At 39.4% G+C, this 21622-nt stretch overlaps 1 protein-coding gene across 1 annotated transcript in view; it reads right to left on the bottom strand.

Moving 5' to 3' along the window:
- LOC128659257 (uncharacterized) overlaps positions 1-21622 on the bottom strand; it is a 70098-nt gene that overhangs the window by 36501 nt on the left and 11975 nt on the right. The window contains exon 2 of the mRNA XM_053712932.1: positions 189-5360. Coding sequence (XP_053568907.1) covers positions 189-5360 — 5172 coding nt within the window. The remainder of the gene's footprint in view (positions 1-188; positions 5361-21622) is intronic.

Consider the following 21622-nt stretch of genomic DNA (forward strand, 5'->3'; position numbering starts at 1 on the left):
CAATTGAATTATATCTATAATAGGCTTAGATGCTAAAATAGGGTACCAGATGGATTTTTTTAAAGAGAAACATCAGAAAGGAATTTATGGCGCTACCAAGTTTGTATATTACTGAAAGATTTTTAAAATTCAACAATGCTTACAGAGAAAATATATATATATAGATAGATATATACAGTATATAGTACCTGTAGAACACATCTTGGTATCCAGTATAGCTGATGTGTGCTCTGGACCCCTGGATGTCCTCTCTATGGTGGGAAGGTGTCCCACCTCCTTTTTATCCTGAGCACACCCTGCAGACACAGAACAGGTGGCTGAGGAAGACACTTTGCTTACAGCCGAACATGTATATGTGACAGACTTCCCAGTATCTGAAGCTTTATGTGTAGGGCCTGATCCTAACACAGACTGAAGGTTTTCATGCAGAGGACTTTTAAGAGTAGAGTTCATAAACCCTACATGGGGTGATACCCGGATATTTGTGTTGTCCAGTGTCCTAGTGAGGTAACATTTTGATGTCAGATTTTCATTTGCTACTTTATTTGGACCTGTATCAATAACAATGTTTTGTACCTCACTTTTAGGCTCATTTTGCATTTCTGTCTTGCAATATGGTGAATGGTTTATGTTATGTGATTCAACACAAGGGTTTTCTACTGTCCTGACACATTCACTTAATTTGTCTTTCTTTACTTTTCCTTCGTTTGAGGAAAACGTACCTGAAGCCTTTGAAAGAGCAGTTTCTGGAATGTTCTTCTCATGATTTTTTTCTTCAGGCATTGTATGCTTCTGTGGACCAGTTTCCACCCTTTGAGTTTCATTATGTTTCTCTTGGGAAGTCTTATCTATGTGGCATCTAGTATTTACCTTAATATCTCCTAATAAATAAGATGTTAATTCACTGTTCCCTTTTAAATTGCTAGAAGTCCTTGTAAACTTGCACACATTGGTCTCAGTACAACCAGATCGGTTATTCAGATCCAAAGTCTCCAGTTTACCAAAGGAGCCCTGCAGGAGTCTGGTCATGTCATTGACCAACTCTTCTTGAGATGTTTCATTGATTTCAGTAGGCAGTACAAAGGCACATACAGAATCTGGGCTGACATGATTTGGAGAGGTCTTTGCTTCCTTTACACCTATTTCCTCTTTATCCATACATCTTATATCTGAAGTTTTTCCTCTAGTGATTTTCAGTTCCTCATTTTTGTTACAAGAGGACCTTAATGACTTTTCTGGATTCTTATTAGAATCTTTAAATTGATTATCGGGTATTGTAGTGGCATGATCTGCTGCTCGCTGTGTATCAATAACACGGTTGCTAAAGCCATTTGACATGTTATCTTCAAAAGATTTACATGATTCATCAGTCGTTAACTTATCAGATTGTTCTATACATATTTTGGTTTCTACCTGACTAATGTTAAATGAAGAACTTTCTGTAGAAACCTGTTCCAGAGCTTTCTCTTTATCCTCAGAATTTTCAGCCATTTTCGGTTCTGAATTGGAATGTAGCTGTTCTTCAGAAGACCTCTTACTGCTGTCTGTTCCCGTTTCCCATTCAAGTGTATCATCAGATATTATAGATTCGTTGTATGGGCTTCCTAGATGCCCCATACTACTTTGTAAAGAAATATCTCCATCAGTATGGTAAAGATCTTCTTGTGTTTTAGGGTTGTTTTTCAGCTCACCAGTTGTTATTCTACTTTCCAATAGAGAAGTGTTGTGAATATTTGAGTCATCTTCTGCCTTGACATCATACAAATAAGGATCAGGCTCAGAATTTTCTTTTACCTCTAAAATATTGCTCTGATGCAAAGTAGCTGTTGTTCCCACCTTGAGATGTGATGCATTATCAGTGTCACTCGAGTAAGGGATGATCTGGATGCCCCCTTTGCTTTGTATAGGTTTGCTACACTGACTTTTATCTTCAACATATGGAGGCTCTTTCAAATCTGGACACTCAAGAGCTTCTTTCTGAATTCCTTCCTTAGTTTCATATTCAACGGTATCCTGCTTCAAATTATCCAGAACTATTTCACTCCTTTCCTCAAAAACATAAGAATATGTGCCTGAATTAGTCTGTTGGTTAGTTTTTGACCCCTGCTTCTCTAAAGGTTCTAAGACATTTCCAGGCATATGCAACTTATCATTAGTAAAGTTATCTGTTTCCAGTGCTGAAGTTGTCTGTTCTGGAGAAGAAGATCTGGCGACCCTAGGGCATACCTGAGCTTTTATAGTAATATGCATTTCATCCGAGTTGTGTTCGCTGATAACACACGTATCATTTTTTACTGTATATTGAATATTATCTCTTTCCTCTAGAATGTTGTTGTTTGTATTTAACTGAACAGACATTTCACTCATAAGAGAAGATTTAGTCAAGTTATTGAAACCTACACCCTCTATGATAAATTCTTGGTCCATCACACCCTGCTCTGTTCTAGCTACAAGATAACCTGAGTTATCATCCAAATATTCTTTAAAGTCCCCTTGATCAGTGGATGCTAGCATTGTCTGTGTCTCCCCCTCAAATTCTGCAGGCTTTCTTTTATTTGTGCTGTAGGATGATTTGGTCATAGCAGCTTCTTCTTGTTGTCTGTATATCTGACTAATGAGAGATTGTCGGTCAAGTCGAGTCATCTCAAGCTCCTGATCATCACCAGAATCATAGCACACAAACATGCAGTCACCCTCAGCGTTGTCTTCTAACCTTTCTTCATGGAGGTGTTCTGGCAAGTTATGCTCCATCTCAGTATCTCGCTTTTCTAGCTCTGTGATGTTCAATATTCCATCACATGTTGCTATGTCTATTGCTTCCACATTGCACTGTGCTGATGCCTCACTTTTCATAGCCGACTGTAAATTATGCTCATTCATTGACTCGGATGCTAAATTCTCCCCTGACCCAAAGTTGTAATATTGAACTGTGGTCATCTGTGGGTTCATAATGGCCATAGAGGACTGACGACCACTCTGCTCTTGTTCTCTCTTTTCTTCCCCTATGCTTTCTGCATTTGTGTTCAGTGATGGCAAAGTATCCAGCTCTTCATCAGTGTCAAAACAAGCAATCAGACATTCACCAACATTATTGATCCCAGCACCGAGGATCTCATCTATCTCTGAAGATGAAGATTGTTGTTCTATTGGGCTATCTGACCACCTTGATGTCTGTTCTTTTTCTTCCACTGGAACTGTGCCCACTAAAGTAGCAAACTGAGTTTCCTTTTGAACTTCAGGTGTAAGTGGCAGAGCCCTCCTAATGGGCTCTGTGGCCATGCTGGTGCTAGAGTCTTCCAGTTCACTAGAACTATCTTGCCTGGTCAAAACCTCTTTAGATTCTTTGAGTGTTAGGCATTGAGCAAAGTTTAAGTCATTGTTTTCTTTTTTTTCTTCATCGCTATTGTTTTCTTTTTCTTCACTCTCATTAGCACTGTCATGAAGGTTCTTAAAATTGGGATTCTCCTCGTGTGTTGGATTTTTTTTACTACTTGGCAAATCACCAACCCCTGTGTCAAGAGCTGAAAAAACTGCACATTCCTCATCTGTGTCAGATAAATCTGAAGATGTCTCCATTTCACTCTCACATGAAACAGAGGAATTGTGCTGATGCTCAGCTTGGGTCTCTGTAGTTTCTAGAACAGAATCAGTTGTTACGGCATACTGCTCAGTGCTGTACCGTTTCTCATCATCTTCACCATCATAAGATGCTGAATCTGATGACTCAGATGTGTCATCCTGGTAAGCAAAGGACTCATCCACCCCTTCATTGATGGAATTCTCAGACAGAGAATGCAGAAGGGATGCAGAAGTGCTATCATCATCCTCTTCTCCATAAATCACCTCAGCCTCAACAGACTCACCTTGAGGAAACAATGTAATTTCCATTGATTCTGCTTCAAAAATCAAACTTCCTTGGAAGGGAAGCATAAAGGCCGGTATCATGTGGTCATTTTCAACATTTTGCAGGTCAGCTCTTGGTAATTCAGAATGTACCTCAGCTGTTCCCTGTGGAAACTCATCAATTTCTGAAGAACAACTTGCTCTAGATGCTTGTAATACATCATGCTCATAAACGGTAGGGGAGGAGAAAGAATCTGATATGACTGTATTCACATACTCTGAACAAAGGGGTATACTAGTAAAAGAAGGTGCAAAGTCTGTTTCCCATTCTTCTTCTTCATCCTCTTCTTCTTCAGTAGTTTGGCCATCATTTTCATATCCATCTGCTACTGCCTCATTTGCCAGAGAGAAATTATCAGATTGTAAACTTCTACTATACAGTTCTGGAATATCTTCATCATCTAAAATGTCAGGGGACATGCAACATGGGTCTTCACAAATACCCTGCTCATGAGCATCCAGGGGATCTGGATAAGCATTGTGTGCTTCCATTGCATCTGCTTCAGCCATCAGATTCGGAGAACAAGAAGGCGACCCACTAGATGTAATTGAAGAGGTCCAACTGCCCCCTTCTGCAGTGATATAGGAGCCTGATGGTGAAGTAGGAGGGGAACACAAGCTTTCATTTTCAGTGTCATTTTGATCATCATTTTGGCTATACCTTGAGAATGGATAATGCTTAAGCTGTGTATAGATGGTTTTTATAGGGGTGGAAGGAGCAGTGGTGTATAGATCTGAGTCAACATTATATGTATGTTTGAGTGACTGGACCTCACTCTCTGTGCAAATACAGGGTGACTCTTTGGTGGGCTCAGGAGATAGTGAAGGCACATCAGCTAATGCTTCTCCCTGAGTAAAGAAGCTTTCTTTCAGAGTATACTCTCTGCTTGATTCATTGTATTCCAAGTGCAAATCATCAGAAAACTGAGGCACAATGACTTCCTTGTCACTCTCTGTCCCAGAATCTCTCTCAGATTTTTCAACTTTGTGATTGGATGAGAGCGCTGCTGCTTCTTCTTCCATTGTATCCAAAGGAACAGGTTCAAGCTCAGCCGTGCAAGATTGCAAAATATTTAAAGTGCCTGTCTCTTCAGTGCTGCAAGAAGTCTCTTCTCCCATTACAATTCTAGTATCAAGGGTGTCAGTGGTCAAAGACACGGCAGGACCAACTACACTGTGGGCTTCTACTGGTTCCTGTACATCAGCTAAGGCAGGCTCCTTTGTAGTTTCAGAGGCCACCTGAAGAATGGCTCTGCCACCTGCTGTAGATATTTCACTGCTTGCTCCCTCTGGCTGAGGCCGATCATCTTCCTTAACTTGCAGGTACGATGAAACCAGTGCTCTACTTGTATCACTCTCAGGGCTCACTGGTGGAGATTCCTGCAGTGGAGTTATAGCCTTCGGTGTTAAAGGATCACCACTAGGAGTTGATGCAGTTGAAGCAATTGGGGACAAACCTATAAAGATAAATGGTTTAATTTAATTATGGCAAAAAGTGTATGTAACACAACAAAATAATTAATATATAAATTATAAGTAAATGCAACATTGTTATGGCAGCCTAAAAATATTAATTATTAATTAATTAATATTAATTTAATAAAACCATTTTGCCTTTAATGGGGACCAACCTCAGTTGGTGTTTTATAATAAGCCTATATCTTGCTATGTCTGTTTGCTTACCCTATAGATGTCTCCTTATTACTACAGTTGGGGAGATTAAATAGCTATTTTGACTCATCAGCTCCTAGTTATGTTTGCAATCATAAGCCTATACTTCACTGTTCCTTTCAGTTAGTATCTCCTTCTCCCTATAGTTGCCACGTGCAACTAGTGTGTTTATTAATTTAGCTTGTGAGGCCAGATATATCTGATGATTGTGTAATTACAAAGCTCCATTTTTTATTATGTACAACAAGTAGGGTTGCTAGGTATCCAGTATTTCAACTGGTCTACAAGGTCTGATCTGAGGTCTAATGAAAACATGTGGCTGACAGGGGCTGCAGTACAGTGTCTTATCTGAGGTTTAATGTGGTCATATGGATAACAGGGACTTCAGGGTCATGGGTCTGATATGAGATCTTCAGTGGGCATATGGCTAACCGGGGTCTTATATAAGATATTATGTGGGTATTTGGCTAACAAGGATGATATGGCCATGGGTCTGATCCGAGGTCTGATGTGGACAAATAGCTGACAGTAGCTACAGGGTCATGGGCCTGATCTGAGATCAAAGGTTTGATGTGGGGATATGGATAACAGTGGCTACAGAGTCAAGGTTCTGATCTAAGGTCTGAATTTGACAAATAGCTGACAGTGGCTACAGGGTCATGGGTCTAATGTGGACAAATAGCTGACAGTAGCTACATGATCATGGGTCTAATCTGAGGTCTGGTGTGGACACATAACTGACAGTAGCTACATGATCATGGGTCTGATCTGAGGTCTGGTGTAGACAAATAACTGACAGTAGCTACATGATTATGGGTCTGATCTGAGGTCTGGTGTGGACTAATAACTGACAATGGCTACATGGTCATGGGTGTGATCTGAGGTCTGGTGTGGACAAATAGCTGACAGTAGCTACAGGGTCATGGGCCTGATCTGGGGGTAATGTGACATATGGGGATCTCTTGTGTGTTTGTTTAAATCAGGTGAATGTGAGTCTAAGAGACCCATTTATCAAGCTCCGAATGGAGCTTGAGGGTCCGTGTTTCTGGCGAGTCTTCAGATTCGCCCAAAACAGCAGTTATGAAGCAGCGACCTAAAGACCGCTGCTCCATAACCCTGTCCACCTGCTCTGAGCAGGCGGACAGTAATCACCACAATTCAACCTGATCGAGTACGATCGGGTTGATTGACACCCCCCTGCAGGCGGCCCATTGGCCGTGAGTCTGCAGGGGGCGGCATTGCACCAGCAGCTCTTGTGAGCTGCTGGTGCAATGCTGAATACGGAGAGCGTATTGCTCTCTGCATTCAGCGAGGTCTTGCGGACCTGATCCGCACTGTCGGATCAGGTCTGCAAGACCTTTGATAATTCGGCCTCACTGTCTTCATGACTATTACATTATTCTATGTATGAAAGACCCTGCAAAACAGACTACCGCTAAATAGTGCACAAAACAAAGCTATTTTGAGTTTAAAGGGACATGAAACCCAACATTTTTCATTCACGATTCAGATAGAGCATATGATTTAAAAAAAAGTTTCCAATTGACTGCTATTATCACATTTTCTTTGTTCTCTTGTTATTCTTTGTTAAAGAAGATAGGCAGCGTGCAAATGTCTGCAGCACTACATGACAGGAAATAGTGCTGCCATCTAGTGCTGCCATATAGCACTGCAGACACGTGCACACTCCTGAGCTTACCTTCCTGCTTTCAACAAAGGATAGCAAGAAAACAAAGACAAATTACCAAAGAAGTAAATGTAACCATGAAGAGGAGTTTTCAGGAGCTACTTGCTATTCTCTCTGTGACCTTCTTTATGTCCTCTCTCTAGCATTTCTGTGTATGACGCTTGAGATGCACAGTCAGCAAACAGGGGGTGATACACCAGAAATGCTCTGGAACCGCTCATTCCCAGCTGCTCCCTTTCTCTGCAATTTGTAATCTGGCTTCAGTACTCACTGAATAAAGGTATTAATGTGCAAAAGAAAAACTAAAGTGTGCATGCGTTGTATAACTTCTTGTTCTCTGTGCTTTCCTTAGTGAAGTGTGTTCCCTGTAAAAAGACCCCCAACCATGCAAGCTCAGGCTGTGGGCTCGATGATAGAAAGGTCGTTTGTAAAATGATATGATGTAAAGATGTGCGCACTGGAGTGCGAATATAATATCGTAATGATTGAAAGTGTTCAAAATTGATTGCGTGTATGTATTCGAAATGGCCGTGTTTTCTTCATTCGACATACGTTGCAAATGGGTTTTTTTTTGTTTGCGTAATGTTAAATACCGACTTCGTATGTGTAATTCTGTATTCGTAATTTCTTTCGAAAGTGTCTATTGATCAATTGTATTATCAACCTTGATCTTAGAAATTCAAATGTGTATATTATAAATATTAAATGTGCAAACTCATGTATTATTTGTGACATGTGAAATAAAAAGGAAATGAATACAATTGTATTCACAAGTAAAGCAATGCAATGCAATGTAATTATACAGTTTTAAATCAAAAATAATTATTAATCATGTGTTCCCTCACTGTGGTGTTTACAGCAGGGTCCTGTGAAGAAAATTTGTTTTGAATTATTTCATGTTCATAATCATAATCTACAACAATATCTAGATTATTTTCAATGGTTAAATTATGAAGCATACAGCACAAAGTTATTATGTCTACAACCCTTTTGCGACATTGAGCCACTGGCCTTTATTTAACAAAGTCTGGCGGACCTGATCTGACAGTGCGGATCAGGTCCGACAGACCTCGCTGAATACGGAGATCAATACGCTCTCCGTATTCAGCATTGCACCAGCAGATCACAAGAGCTGCTGGTGCAACACCGCCCCCTGCAGACTCGCGGCCAATGGGCCACCAGCAGGGAGGTGTCAATCAACCCGATCGTACTCGATCGGGTTGAATTCCGGCGATGTCTGACTGCTTGCTCAGAGCAGGCGGACAGGTTATGGAGCAGCGGTCTTTGTGACCGCTGCTTCATAACTGCTGTTTCTGGCGAGCCTACAGGCTCGCCAGAAACACGGGGCATCAAGCTACGTTCGGAGCTTGATAGATAGACCCCACAGTTTTTAATATGTGTGGCATTTAAATTGACCATTTCAGCAATATCTTCCCAGATTGCATCCCTTGTCTTTAAACTAGTGTCACGCCTCTGTGGTCCAAAAAGCATATCATAGTTTGGCTCCAAAGCAGATACAAGGATTTCGTTCTCCACAACTGAAAACCGCTCAGCAACCATTTTCACAAATCTCATCAACTGCCTCACAGAATAAAAATATGCTATACATTAAGGAAATATACATGTAACCAGCGTAAAATGTAAAATACTCTGTGATTGGAGAATATTAAGGAAGTACTCATAAATATGCGTACATAAATGTATTGCAAGGTATTATGGTAACAGAAATAATATTACAGTAAATATGATTGGTTAATAAATATTACACATTGAACATTTTTTTAAAACATATACGCAATTTCGTAATAATTGAACTACAAATGAGTTAAAATATTAAATAAATAAAGAACGTAAAAAAGGTTATTGTACAATTTCAATAAAAAGAATAACAAAATATAACCAGAACAGTAAAAGCAAAATTCATTTTGAAGGAGAGTTTCATTGCGAAGGAGAGGGTGTAAGATGGGCGTAAAATTGGCGTTCCATGGGCGTAACCTGAGTAAATCTCGCAAGTTTCGCAGATATGGAAAATTGGCGTTCCATGGGCGTAACCTGAGTAAATCTCGCAAGTTTCGCAGATATGTTACGATGATGTAAAAACATACGCCATACGAATCGCACATTTAAAACACATACATGTCTCACCACCCATCCTTTGGCGAATTAACATGAATAACATTATTTACAATATTTATTTAATTTAAAAAATATAACGATATATAATGTAATTAGACAATATACTATAACTGTAGTTTTACATTTTGAAATATGCAAACACAAACTGAATTAAAGTGAATCATTTAAATTACGAAGCGACGCAATGATATTTCGAAGTTTGTGAAATGATATAAGGAGGCGAAGCCTATAGTTTACTTTGGACACCTTATCGCGTAACGTATTGTTTACAATGGACTGCCCACTTTATACGATCATTACGCAAGGCGTGAAATTTGCAAGATAGGCGAGTCAGAAATACACATTTCTCACCGCCAATGACGAGCTTTCTATCATCAAGCCCTGTGAATCCCACCAATAAGCACCAGTTGGGGCTTTATTCCAGCGTACATTATATACACCTGTCTTTGCTCTCTCTCTGTATATTTCAGATGCCAAGTCAGGAAACTGAAGTGTGAGATTATGTTGCTGCTGTTGTCCCCTTGCTGAAGGCCTAAACACCTTTGTCCCTTAAAGGGACATGAAAATGTTATTCGCTCATGATTCAGATAGAACATACAATTTTAAACAGCTTTCCAGTTTTCTTCTATTATCAGATTTCCTTCTTTCTCCTGGTATCCTTTGTTGAAGGAGAAGCAATGCACTACTGGGAGCTAGTTGAGTAAATCTGGTTGAGCCTATGATAAGAGACATACATGGGTAGCCACCAATCAGCAGCTCTTTCCCAGTAGTGCACTGCTGCTTCTGCAGATAAAAGAAGTAGATTGGAAAGTTGTTTTTAATTTTATGTATCTGAATCATGGGGTTTGGGGTTTCATATCCTAATATTTTCCTCCATACTCTTCCCCCACCAGAGTGATATAAAATAACAAACACTAAATTTCCGCCAAATAAAAAACTAACATTACAGAAAAACTCACAGTTATGCCTATACTAAAACTAAGGCCCCCTTTAGGAAAAAAAACACCACAAAAATAAGAAAAAGCCTATACTAACATTATGCGTTACTATAGCAATAGCCCTTAGAAGGGCTTTTTGTAGGGCATTGCCCTAAAGTGACAGCTCTTTTTCACATAAAAACTACAACCCGATTCTACAATAAAAGTAACCCTAATAGATTGAAATCTTTTTCTATTGGCGGATTTGAATTTGGATTTGAAAATCAGCCAATAGGAATGCAAGGGTGTCCGCATAAAAACGACGTTGTGGACAGAAGATCAGAAGATGACAAAAAAAGAAGACGCATCAGGTGGAAGATGGATGAAGACCTCCCCAGCGGAGCGGCAGCAGAAGATGGATAAAGATGGACCACTGCAGCTGGGATGCAGATATAAGAGGACCACCGCCTCCATGAAGCTGGGCCCCCGCCTCTGCTAGGATGGAGATGGGCCCCACCCTAAAGAGGAGCACCGCAGTTGGCAATCACATAGGAGCCTGAGTCAAGTTGGTGAGTACAAACGTTGGGGATTAGCGTTAGGATTTATTTGGGGTGTGCTTTTTTATTTTTAAGCTTAGTTGTTTTTTTTTCACTTTTATTTGTTTTAGTATAGGATTTTTTTAGAATAGGGCTTTCATATTTTTTTAATTCCAAAAAGATCTTAAATCCCTTTAGGGCAATGCCCAACCAAATGCCCTTTTTCTTTTAAGATTAGGTTTAGTTTTTTTTAGAAAAGTTTTTTTTTTTGATGGGGTGGGGTGGGCAACAAAAGAGCTATAATTACAAATATCCTTCTAAGGGCAATGCTCAACCAATCAGGGCAATCTTTTTTAGGATAGGGTTATTTTTTAGTTTAGGGTTTTTTTTATATTACTTTTTTTTTTGGGGGGGTTACTTTTATTGTAGAATGGGGTTGTAGTTTTTATATGAAAAAGAGCTAAATCACTTTAAGGCAGTGCCCTACAAAAACCCCTTCTAAGGGCTATTGATCTAGTAATTGTGTTCCTACACAGAACATGTGTTTGTTTTCAATGAGTGTGCGCTGTGTAGGAACACTTCAAATATGGCCCCCTACACCCATCCACAGAAAGTGCCGACAAGTGGCAATGTCAGCAATGTTTTGCTGACATAGCGCGCGCCAATATATAGTCTATTGGAGACACATCGCAACTCGCAGGCACTTTGTGGGTCCGCTCCTTTTATTTGAATATATCAACAGACCTACTGACTGATAAGTTGACGAGTCCAGAAAGGCAGTTTCTCACCAGTATGTCAATGCTTTGAATATCGGGGTCTTAGACTGAAGCTACAAACTACAAATGTAAAGGGAAATTTAAGATAATTTTTGATTCCCCTTTGGTGTTACCTCACAACGTTTGTGGCTAGGTATTAGGGACTTGTGAGGTTGCTATTCTGTGGGTTGGGCAGTGTCAGAAGTAGGTGCTGGGTCATAGATGGATAGTGGGTGAAATTATGGGTGTGTCTGGTTGGTCGGTGGTTTTCTGGCATATTTGGGAGGGTTAGGGTAGCCACCTGGCCAGGAATGGCCCAAGCAGTTCGGATTTCCATTTGTGTGCCTGGATTTGAAGCTGAGTCAGACCAAGACATGCAAATGTCAGGGTTTGATGGGAAACAGCCACAGCCAAAAAAGTGACATTGTGCATTTGCAACATACTGCACATACCTACAGTTTGCAAGGATATAAAGAGAGGTGGAGAGAAAGACTACATACTGTATATAGCACTCTAAGGGTTAAATGGGGTATATCATTCATGAGCTGAGTAAAGAAATAATAAACAACTTGCAGCCATAAGGGGAAAGTGGTAACACATATGTAGGGGGTCAACTAAATTAAAATATAACCTTTATTAAATAAAAAAAACACACAATTAAAATAGGAGAAGTGAATGTTAAAAACACTCTTAGGTACCTGTAGTAAAGTAGGCAGGATTAGTCAGAGGTAAATGACCAAAGTAACACTGAACATAAAGTGTTAACTAAAGGGCAGCTGTAGGATTGTCTAGTCAGATTCTGTGAGGCTCCTAATGGATAAATTGCTGACACCAGCTAGAATAAAGCTGCCACCTTAATCTGTGTACACGTTAGTCCCCCTATAGTTTAACGAATATCGTCTTAAAGTTAAACAACCGCTGTACATCTAGATTCAGGGTGATTCGTGACCTGAATAATGGCGTGGCTTAAGATGGTATAACTAGCTGGGAGTGAATTAGGACGGCAACCTGTAAAGTACCCACAACACAAAGACCTACTAAAACATTCTAATACATTGATTTATAATATTACTAACATAATGCAGCATCAAGTATAGCTGCTGTGTGGTTCGGTGGGTGTTAGAGCCGGTCTTAACAGTGGCTATAATACGATTGCTCTAAATGGTTATAAGTGCATATTGATAAGAGGTCAATTACATATAGATCACTGCATTAAATAAAGGTAACCTAAGGAAACTAAAACACAGGAGCTCCTAGGACTCCTCACCATACCCTAACGTCCCTAATATGTTTCGCCTGAACGGCTTTTTGCAAGTTGTGTATTATTTCTTTACTCAGCTCATGAGCTGATATACCCCATTAACCCCTAGAGTGCTATATATATATATATATATATATAGTCTACTGTCTTTCCAAAGAGTTGGTCCCACCACCTCTCTTTATATCCTTGCAAGTTGAAATTACAACAGAGCACCTATATCCCTAGGACAGACATTTTATCGCAAACTTTATTTAGGGGATTCATAGGGAACATTGGGGTTATATATTACTTAAAGTAGTGCCATTGGTCTTCCTTAATTTCTAAGGCATACCTACAGTTATTTCTCTCGTGTGTGTGTGTGTGTGTGTCTTTGTGTGGGAGAGAGAAAACAGTGTATGTGTATTTGTGTGTGTGTAAGTTTCTTTGTATGTCTGTGTTTGAGAGTGTGTGTGTGAAAGAGTGAGTGTATTTGTGTGTGTGTGTCAGTCAGTGTGTGAAAGAGAGAGTGTATTTGTGTGTGTGTGTCAGTCAGTGTGTGAAAGAGAGAGTGTATGTGTGTGTGTGTGTGTCAGTCAGTGTGTGAAAGAGTGAGTGTATTTGTGTGTGTGTGTCAGTCAGTGTGTGAAAGAGAGAGTGTATTTGTGTGTGTGTGTCAGTCAGTGTGTGAAAGAGAGAGTGTATGTGTGTGTGTGTGTGTCAGTCAGTGTGTGAAAGAGAGAGTGTATTTGTGTGTGTGTGTCAGTCAGTGTGTGAAAGAGAGAGTGTATTTGTGTGTGTGTGTCAGTCAGTGTGTGAAAGAGTGTATTTGTGTGTGTGTGTCAGTCAGTGTGTGAAAGAGAGAGTGTATGTGTGTGTGTGTGTCAGTCAGTGTGTGAAAGAGAGAGTGAGTGTATGTATGTGTGTGTGTGTGTTAGTCAGTGTGTGAAAGAGAGAGTGAGTGTATTTGTGTGTGTGTGTGTCAGTCAGTGTGTGAAAGAGAGGGTGTATTTGTGTGTGTGTGTGTGTGTGTCAGTCAGTGTGTGAAAGAGAGAGTGTATTTGTGTGGGTGTGTCAGTCAGTGTGTGAAAGAGAGAGTGTATTTGTGTGTGTGTGTCAGTCAGTGTGTGAAAGAGAGAGTGTATTTGTGTGTGTGTGTCAGTCAGTGTGTGAAAGAGAGAGTGTATTTGTGTGTATGTGTGTCAGTCAGTGTGTGAAAGAGAGAGTGTATTTGTGTGTGTGTGTGTGTGTGTGTGTCAGTCAGTGTGTGAAAGAGAGAGTGTATTTGTGTGTGTGTGTCAGTCAGTGTGTGAAAGAGAGAGTGTATTTGTGGGTGTGGGTGTCAGTCAGTGTGTGAAAGAGAGAGTGTATTTGTGTGTGTGTGTCAGAGAGAGTGTATGTGTGTGTGTGTGTGTCAGTCAGTGTGTGAAAGAGAGAGTGTATTTGTGTGTGTGTGTCAGTCAGTGTGTGAAAGAGTGAGTGTATTTGTGTGTGTGTGTGTGTGTGTGTGTGTCAGTCAGTGTGTGAAAGAGAGAGTGTATTTTTGTGTGTGTGTGTGTCAGTCAGTGTATTTGTGTGTGTGTGTGTGTGTGTGTCAGTCAGTGTGTGAAAGAGTGAGTGTATTTGTGTGTGTGTGACAGAGAGTTAACCTCTTGGTTCCAGATAATTCTGGAGTTAAGATCAGATAGGGCACGTAATTTTAAGAGACTTTTCAATTTAATTTGTTATTACCAAATGTATTTTGTTCTCTCTGTATTGTTGTTGAAAAACATACCTAAGTAGCATGGCACTACTAGCCAATGACATCTGCATTTTTGTCATTGGCTCACCAGATGTGAGATCCCTTGCAAGGGTTAAACACATAGTTATAAGCAAGCACTTTATGTCTTTTAAAAGGGACATGAAACCTATTTTTTTCTTTCATGATTCAGAAAGAGCGTGCACTTTTAAAAACTTTCCAAATTACTTCTATTATCAAATTTGCGTTATTCTTTTGATATCCTTTGTTGAAAGCATATCTAAATAGACTCTGTAGCTGCTTATTGGTGGCTACTCACCCATGGGCATTGCTATTTCTTCAACAAAGGATACTTAAAGAATTAAGCAAATTAGATAATAGAAGTAAATTGGAAGGTTGTTTAAAAATTGTATTCTCTATCTGAATCATGAAAGATAAATTGTGGGTTCCATGCCCCTTTAATTCTGCCCTTGCTATACCCAAATCCACTCTAATCCTTAGCTGTAACAATTACAGTCTGGAGAGTTCAGCACTGTCTGCACCACTACTACAGCTGAGTCTAAAGAAGTGTACTCTGTGCTTTACCCACAAAGGATCACAACTCATTGTACTGTGACTGTGATTGCTATTTGGTGTATTATGCAAACAATAGCAGCACATTTACTTTCCATTCACTGATTTCAATTATGTATGAATACAGCACAGAAGAGACAGTAAGGAGCTGGCAATATTCCTCCTTATTTTCAGCAGCTCCCAAGCATAGTGGTTCACTGAGCTGGGCTCCTCCCACACACGGTCCTTCTGCACAGTGTGAATATTTTATGAAGTGCTTGCAGAGCTATCAGCTTCCTCTGTGCCTTCCTTACACCAGCTGCTACATAAGATTCCTTCCCTCCCTTATATAGGGGTACAAAGCGAGTGATCAGGCACTTATGCATATTGTGCCATTTAATTGTCTAATAGCAGAGTAGCAAGTGATACATTCATTATACTTGTCTCTTCCAGAGGTACTGGGTATCAGACACATCATTCACCCCTCCTAATATACAGTTATCAGGCCCAAATACATACCACCATACAGATATCACACATATATATATACTCTGCCCCTCCCAATATACACACATATACACAGAACCCCTCCCAATATACAGCTATCACGCTTAAATACATACCCCCATACAGATATATATATATATATATATACCCTGTCCCTCCCATTATACAGGTATTACACACATATACACAGTAAGCTATCACTCTTAAATACATATATATATATATATATATATATATATATATATATATATATATACCCTGTCCCTCCCATTATACAGGTATTACACACATATACACAGTAAGCTATCACTCTTAAATACATACCCCCATACAGATATTACACATATATATATACTCTGCCCCTCCCAATATACACACATATACACAGAACCCCTCCCAATATACAGGTATCACGCTTAAATACATACCCCCATACAGATATTATATATATATATATATATATATATATATATATATATATATATATATATATATACCCTGTCCCTCCCATTATACAGGTATTACACACATATACACAGTAACCTTCCCAATATACAGCTATCACTCTTAAATACATACCCCCATACAGATATTATATATATATATATATATATACCCTGTCCCTCCCATTATACAGGTATTACACACATATACACAGTAACCCTCCCAATATACAGTTATCAGGCCCAAATACATACCACCATACAGATATTACACACATATATATATATATATATACTCTGCCCCTCCCAATATACACACATATACACAGAACCCCTCCCAATATACAGCTATCACGCTTAAATACATACCCCCATACAGATATTACATATATATAGTGCAGGGTTTTCTCTGTGTGTTGTATTAATTTGTTTTGTAATTTTCCCTATGGTTCTTGTACCCAGACAAGTCTGGGGTTAACTGCCTGTGACTTTGGGGACTGCACAGCTTCTTGAGAGTGCCACTGAGCACCCAGGGCTGAGCATGTTGCAGGATCATGGGATGTGTACCTGGTCCGGTCTAGCAGTGCAGTCCCCTTCCGTGTTTTGTATATGTCTAGGGTGATTACATATTCCTGTGCACCCTTCCCTTGTTCCCAGTTTGTTTGGGTTTGAGAGCTTGCATTGTGTGGCTGTTTTAGGGTCCCAGGTTTTGGAAAGGACCTTGACATGGTACCTGGGCTTGTCCCATTTGGCCAGATGCGGTAACTAACCTTTCCATTTTTGCTTTTAAATCTTAGCTGAGAGCTTGTAAGTGAGTGCAGCGTTTTCTCTGTGTGTTGTATTCATTTGTTTTGTAATTTCCCTTATGGTTCTTGCACCCAGACCTGTCTGGGGTTAACTGCCTGTGACTCTGGTGACAGCACAGCTTCCTGTGAGTGCCAGTGAGCACCCAGGGCAGAGCATGTTGCAGGGTCATGGGATGTGTACCCGGTCTCATCTAAATGTAGCCACCAATAAGCAAGCGCTATCCAGGGTACTGTAGTAAACCTTAAATGGGCCGGCTCCTAAGCTTAAACTACTACTTTTCAAATAAAGATACCAAGAGAACTTAGAAAAATTGATAATAGGAGTAATTTAGAAGGATGCTTAAAATTGCATGCTCTATCTGAATCATTAAAGAAACAATTTGGCTTTAGTATCTCTTTAAGGTAAGCGAAGAATGTCCAGGGATGCATAATGATATACAAGGAATGGATTGAGCTTCCACTACATATAGAAATATAGAGATATGGGTATCTGGTGTCAATATCTGTCTTTGTTTCTCTGTCAGATATACATTATATTCACCAGCATATCACAGCTCACCATATCCTAATACACAGCATATGTATCGCTCACCTCCTGCTAATAAATAGATAATACAACACTCTCCAAATACTTAAAGGGACATAGAAATAGAAAACAAAAATCCTCTAATTTGCTCCATATAAACAAAATAGCAATAATGAAATGCTCTATGTAACTTCTACAAAGGGTTAAAACATCATTACATCCGCTCCAGAGCAGCAAAGCATAGCTGGGAGCTAGCTGGTGGTTGGTGGCTACGCACATATGCCTCTAGTCATTGGCTCATCAGCGGTGCTCAGCTAAAAATAAAGTCTTGCTGCTCTATTTTTCAGTTATGATTTGTAACCCTTTTGGGAGTTTTAAAGACATAAATATGCATAACAGTGTAATAATAACGTGCTCTAACACAGTACACCATTTTCATTTTGCGTTTTTATGTCCATTTTATAATAAGGGCATATGTGCCTCACTTCATCCTTATACAAAGATATTATGACACATAATGTTCCTAATGAGTAAGGAAATTAGCAGATTAATATATTACATGACTGAAAGAGCTGGCAATGAGTAATATGTTCAGCACAATGCAGTATAAATAAATTCTGCTTTCTATGTGCAGCACTGTGTAGACTAGCAACCACTCTCACCTTCATACAGAGCATGGCTAATGTCTTCCAGCTCTGCATTGGGCCCTGGTACACAAGTGCTGTGTGTGACAGTGAGAGCTGTACATTGTGCTGATAGCGTTTTCCATAGACACAAATAGAGCATTGTTACAGAGCGCAGAGATAGTGCAGCTATATATATAACTAGGGGGGGGATCTAGTGTTTCACAGAGATAGGACAAGTATGGTGTATAAAACAATCTGCATACTGTATAACCAGATAGTATTGCACAGGGCTTCACTATCTCAATATCTTGCTATATCTTTGCACCAATTAGATTGTAAGCTGTTGGGAGCAGGAGATTATTTTTTATTCACTATTTAGACAAACAAAAACCAAAAACAAAAAGAATGTTTCTTATTTGTAATGTAAATAATTTGAGGATAGGCCTTTGTGTGTGATGTAAAGTGTGCAGTAATAGTGACATGCTGTGTGCTCCAGTGAAAGGCTGGAGAATAGCTAATGAGATTACATACGCCCTATTGTAATGCAGCAGTTAGGGATGTGTATATATTGCTGTGTACTGTCTATGCACTAAACAGAGGGAATATAATGTTGTAGGGTCTATATAAATGTATTTATATACATAGTCACCAAGGGCATATCTTTGTAAATCATGTGGCCTTAATGCTTTATATTGTATAAGAGTTTGACATAAGTACTATTTATAGTATGAGTGTGCTCTGTGTACTGTATATTGGTCTATGTACTGTATATTGTATAAGGGTGTAGTCTGTGCACTGCACGTTGTATAGAGGTGTGGTCTCTGTGCTGTATGTTGTATAGAGGTGTGCCTGTGTATTGTACATCGTATAGAGGTGTGACGTGTACTGTATGTTATATAGAGAGATGTGAACTGTAGGTTATATAGAGAGAAGTGTACTGTATGTTATATAGAGAAATGTGTAATGTATGTTGTATACTGTATATTATATAGTGAGATGTGTTCTGTATGCTGTATAGAGGTGTGTACTGCATGTTGTATAGAGGTGTGGTCTGTGTACTGCATGTTGTATAGAGGTGTGGTCTGTGTACTGTATGTTGTATAGAGGTGTGGTCTGTGTACTGTATGTTGTATAGAGGTGTAGTCTGTGTACTGTATGTTGTATAGAGGTGTGGTCTTTGTACTGTATGTTGTATAGAGGTGTGGTCTTTGTACTGTGTGTTGTATAGAGGTGTGGTCTGTGTACTGTGTGTTGTATAGAGGTGTAGTATGTGTACTGTGTGTTGTATAGAGAGATGTGAACTGTAGGTTATATAGAGAGAAGTGTACTGTATGTTATATAGAGAAATGTGTAATGTATGTTGTATACTGTATATTATATAGTGAGATGTGTTCTGTATGCTGTATAGAGGTGTGTACTGCATGTTGTATAGAGGTGTGGTCTGTGTACTGCATGTTGTATAGAGGTGTGGTCTGTGTACTGTATGTTGTATAGAGGTGTGGTCTGTGTACTGTGTGTTGTATAGAGGTGTGGTCTGTGTACTGTGTGTTGTATAGAGGTGTGTACTGTATTTTGTATAGAGGGGTGGTCTGTGTATTGTATGTTGTATAGAGGTGTGGTCTATGTACTGTATGTTGTATAGAGGTGTGGTCTGTGTACTGTATGTTGTATAGAGGTGTGGTCTGTGTACTGTATGTTGTATAGAGGTGTGGTCTGTGTACTGTGTGTTGTATAGAAGTGTGGACTGTGTACTGTGTGTTGTATAGAGGTGTGGTCTATGTACTGTGTGTTGTATAGAGATGTGGTCTATGTACTGTGTGTTGTATAGAGGTGTGGTCTGTGTACTGTATGTTGTATAGAGGTGTGGTCTGTGTACTGTATGTTGTATAGAGGTGTGGTCTGTGTACTGTATGTTGTATAGAGGTGTGGTCTGTGTACTGTATGTTGTATAGAGGTGTGGTCTATGTACTGTGTGTTGTATAGAGGTGTGGTCTATGCACTGTGTGTTGTATAGAGGTGTGGTCTGTGTACTGTGTGTTGTATAGAGGTGTGGTCTGTGTACTGTGTGTTGTATAGAGGAGTGGTCTGTGTACTGTGTGTTGTATAGAGGTGTGGTCTGTGTACTGTATGTTGTATAGAGGTGTGGTCTGTGTACTGTATGTTGTATAGAGGTGTGGTCTATGTACTGTATGTTGTATAGAGGTGTGGTCTATGTACTGTGTGTTGTATAGAGATGTGGTCTATGTACTGTGTGTTGTATAGAGGTGTGGTCTGTGTACTGTGTGTTGTATAGAGGTGTGGTCTGTGTACTGTGTGTTGTATAGAGGTGTGGTCTGTGTACTGTATGTTGTATAGAGGTGTGGTCTGTGTACTGTGTGTTGTATAGAGGTGTGGTCTGTGTACTGTGTGTTGTATAGAGGTGTGGTATGTGTACTGTGTGTTGTATAGAGGTGTGGTCTGTGTACTGTGTGTTGTATAGAGGTGTGGTCTGTGTACTGTATGTTGTATAGAGGTGTGGTCTGTGTACTGTGTGTTGTATAGAGGTGTGGTCTGTGTACTATACAACACACAGTACACAGACCACACCTCTATACAACACACAGACCACACCTCTATACAACACACAGTACACAGACCACACATCTATACCACACACAGTACACAAACTGCACCTCTATACAATGTACAGTACACAGGTCACACCTCTATACAATGTACAGTACACAGGTCACACCTCTATACAATGTACAGTACACAGGTCACACCTCTATACAACATACAGTATACAGACCACACCTCTTTCCAATAAACAGTACACAATCCACACCTCTATACAACATGTGTTTTTAGAGGTGTGGTCTGTGTACTGTGTAGTACTAACAGTGGTGTGCACCTAGCGCCTACTAGAAAAGAGACCGTTAGCTTTGATATATTGACACCTAGTTGTCAATTATGGAAAGGTTGAATTAATGGAAAGTATACCAAAGCGCCAACTTGACGGAGGCTGGGTCTGGGCCGATTACAATGATGTCAATTTTTACATAAACATTTTATTATTTAAACATTTTAATTAAATAAACAAGTTAAAAAATTAAAAACATGGATCCATGAATAAACAAACAGATTTGTACAACAATAGCAGCTAAATGAGATATTAAACAGATATTGATAGAGCCAATTTAGCACTTGAAATTACAAACAATTGTTTCTAAAAATGTGTAATTCTGTTACAGTTTACAAACTTATCAAAAATTATTAAAGCTCTCAGTGCAGGCTTTGACTATGTGTTTAACACATAGTAGAAACCAGATGGGACATCAATGGAATTAAAACTAGTATACACTACCACAACACATGAAAATATGAGAATATTGAGGGATAGTGAGAAATATGTGGAAAAAAAAATTGTGATCTTCAACAATGGTGAAATAAGTACAAAAATACAAAATACAAAATAAAACACCACAAAATACAAAATTTGGCCAAATATCAAGAGTTGATGTGATGTGTTCAAATCGTGAATATATCCAAAGCTATAAATGTATGTAGTCGATGAACCAATATAGGCTGTGTGTCCCTTCA

This window comes from Bombina bombina, chromosome 5 (assembly GCF_027579735.1).
Source record: "Bombina bombina isolate aBomBom1 chromosome 5, aBomBom1.pri, whole genome shotgun sequence".
In the NCBI taxonomy this organism is placed as follows: Eukaryota; Metazoa; Chordata; class Amphibia; order Anura; family Bombinatoridae; genus Bombina; species Bombina bombina.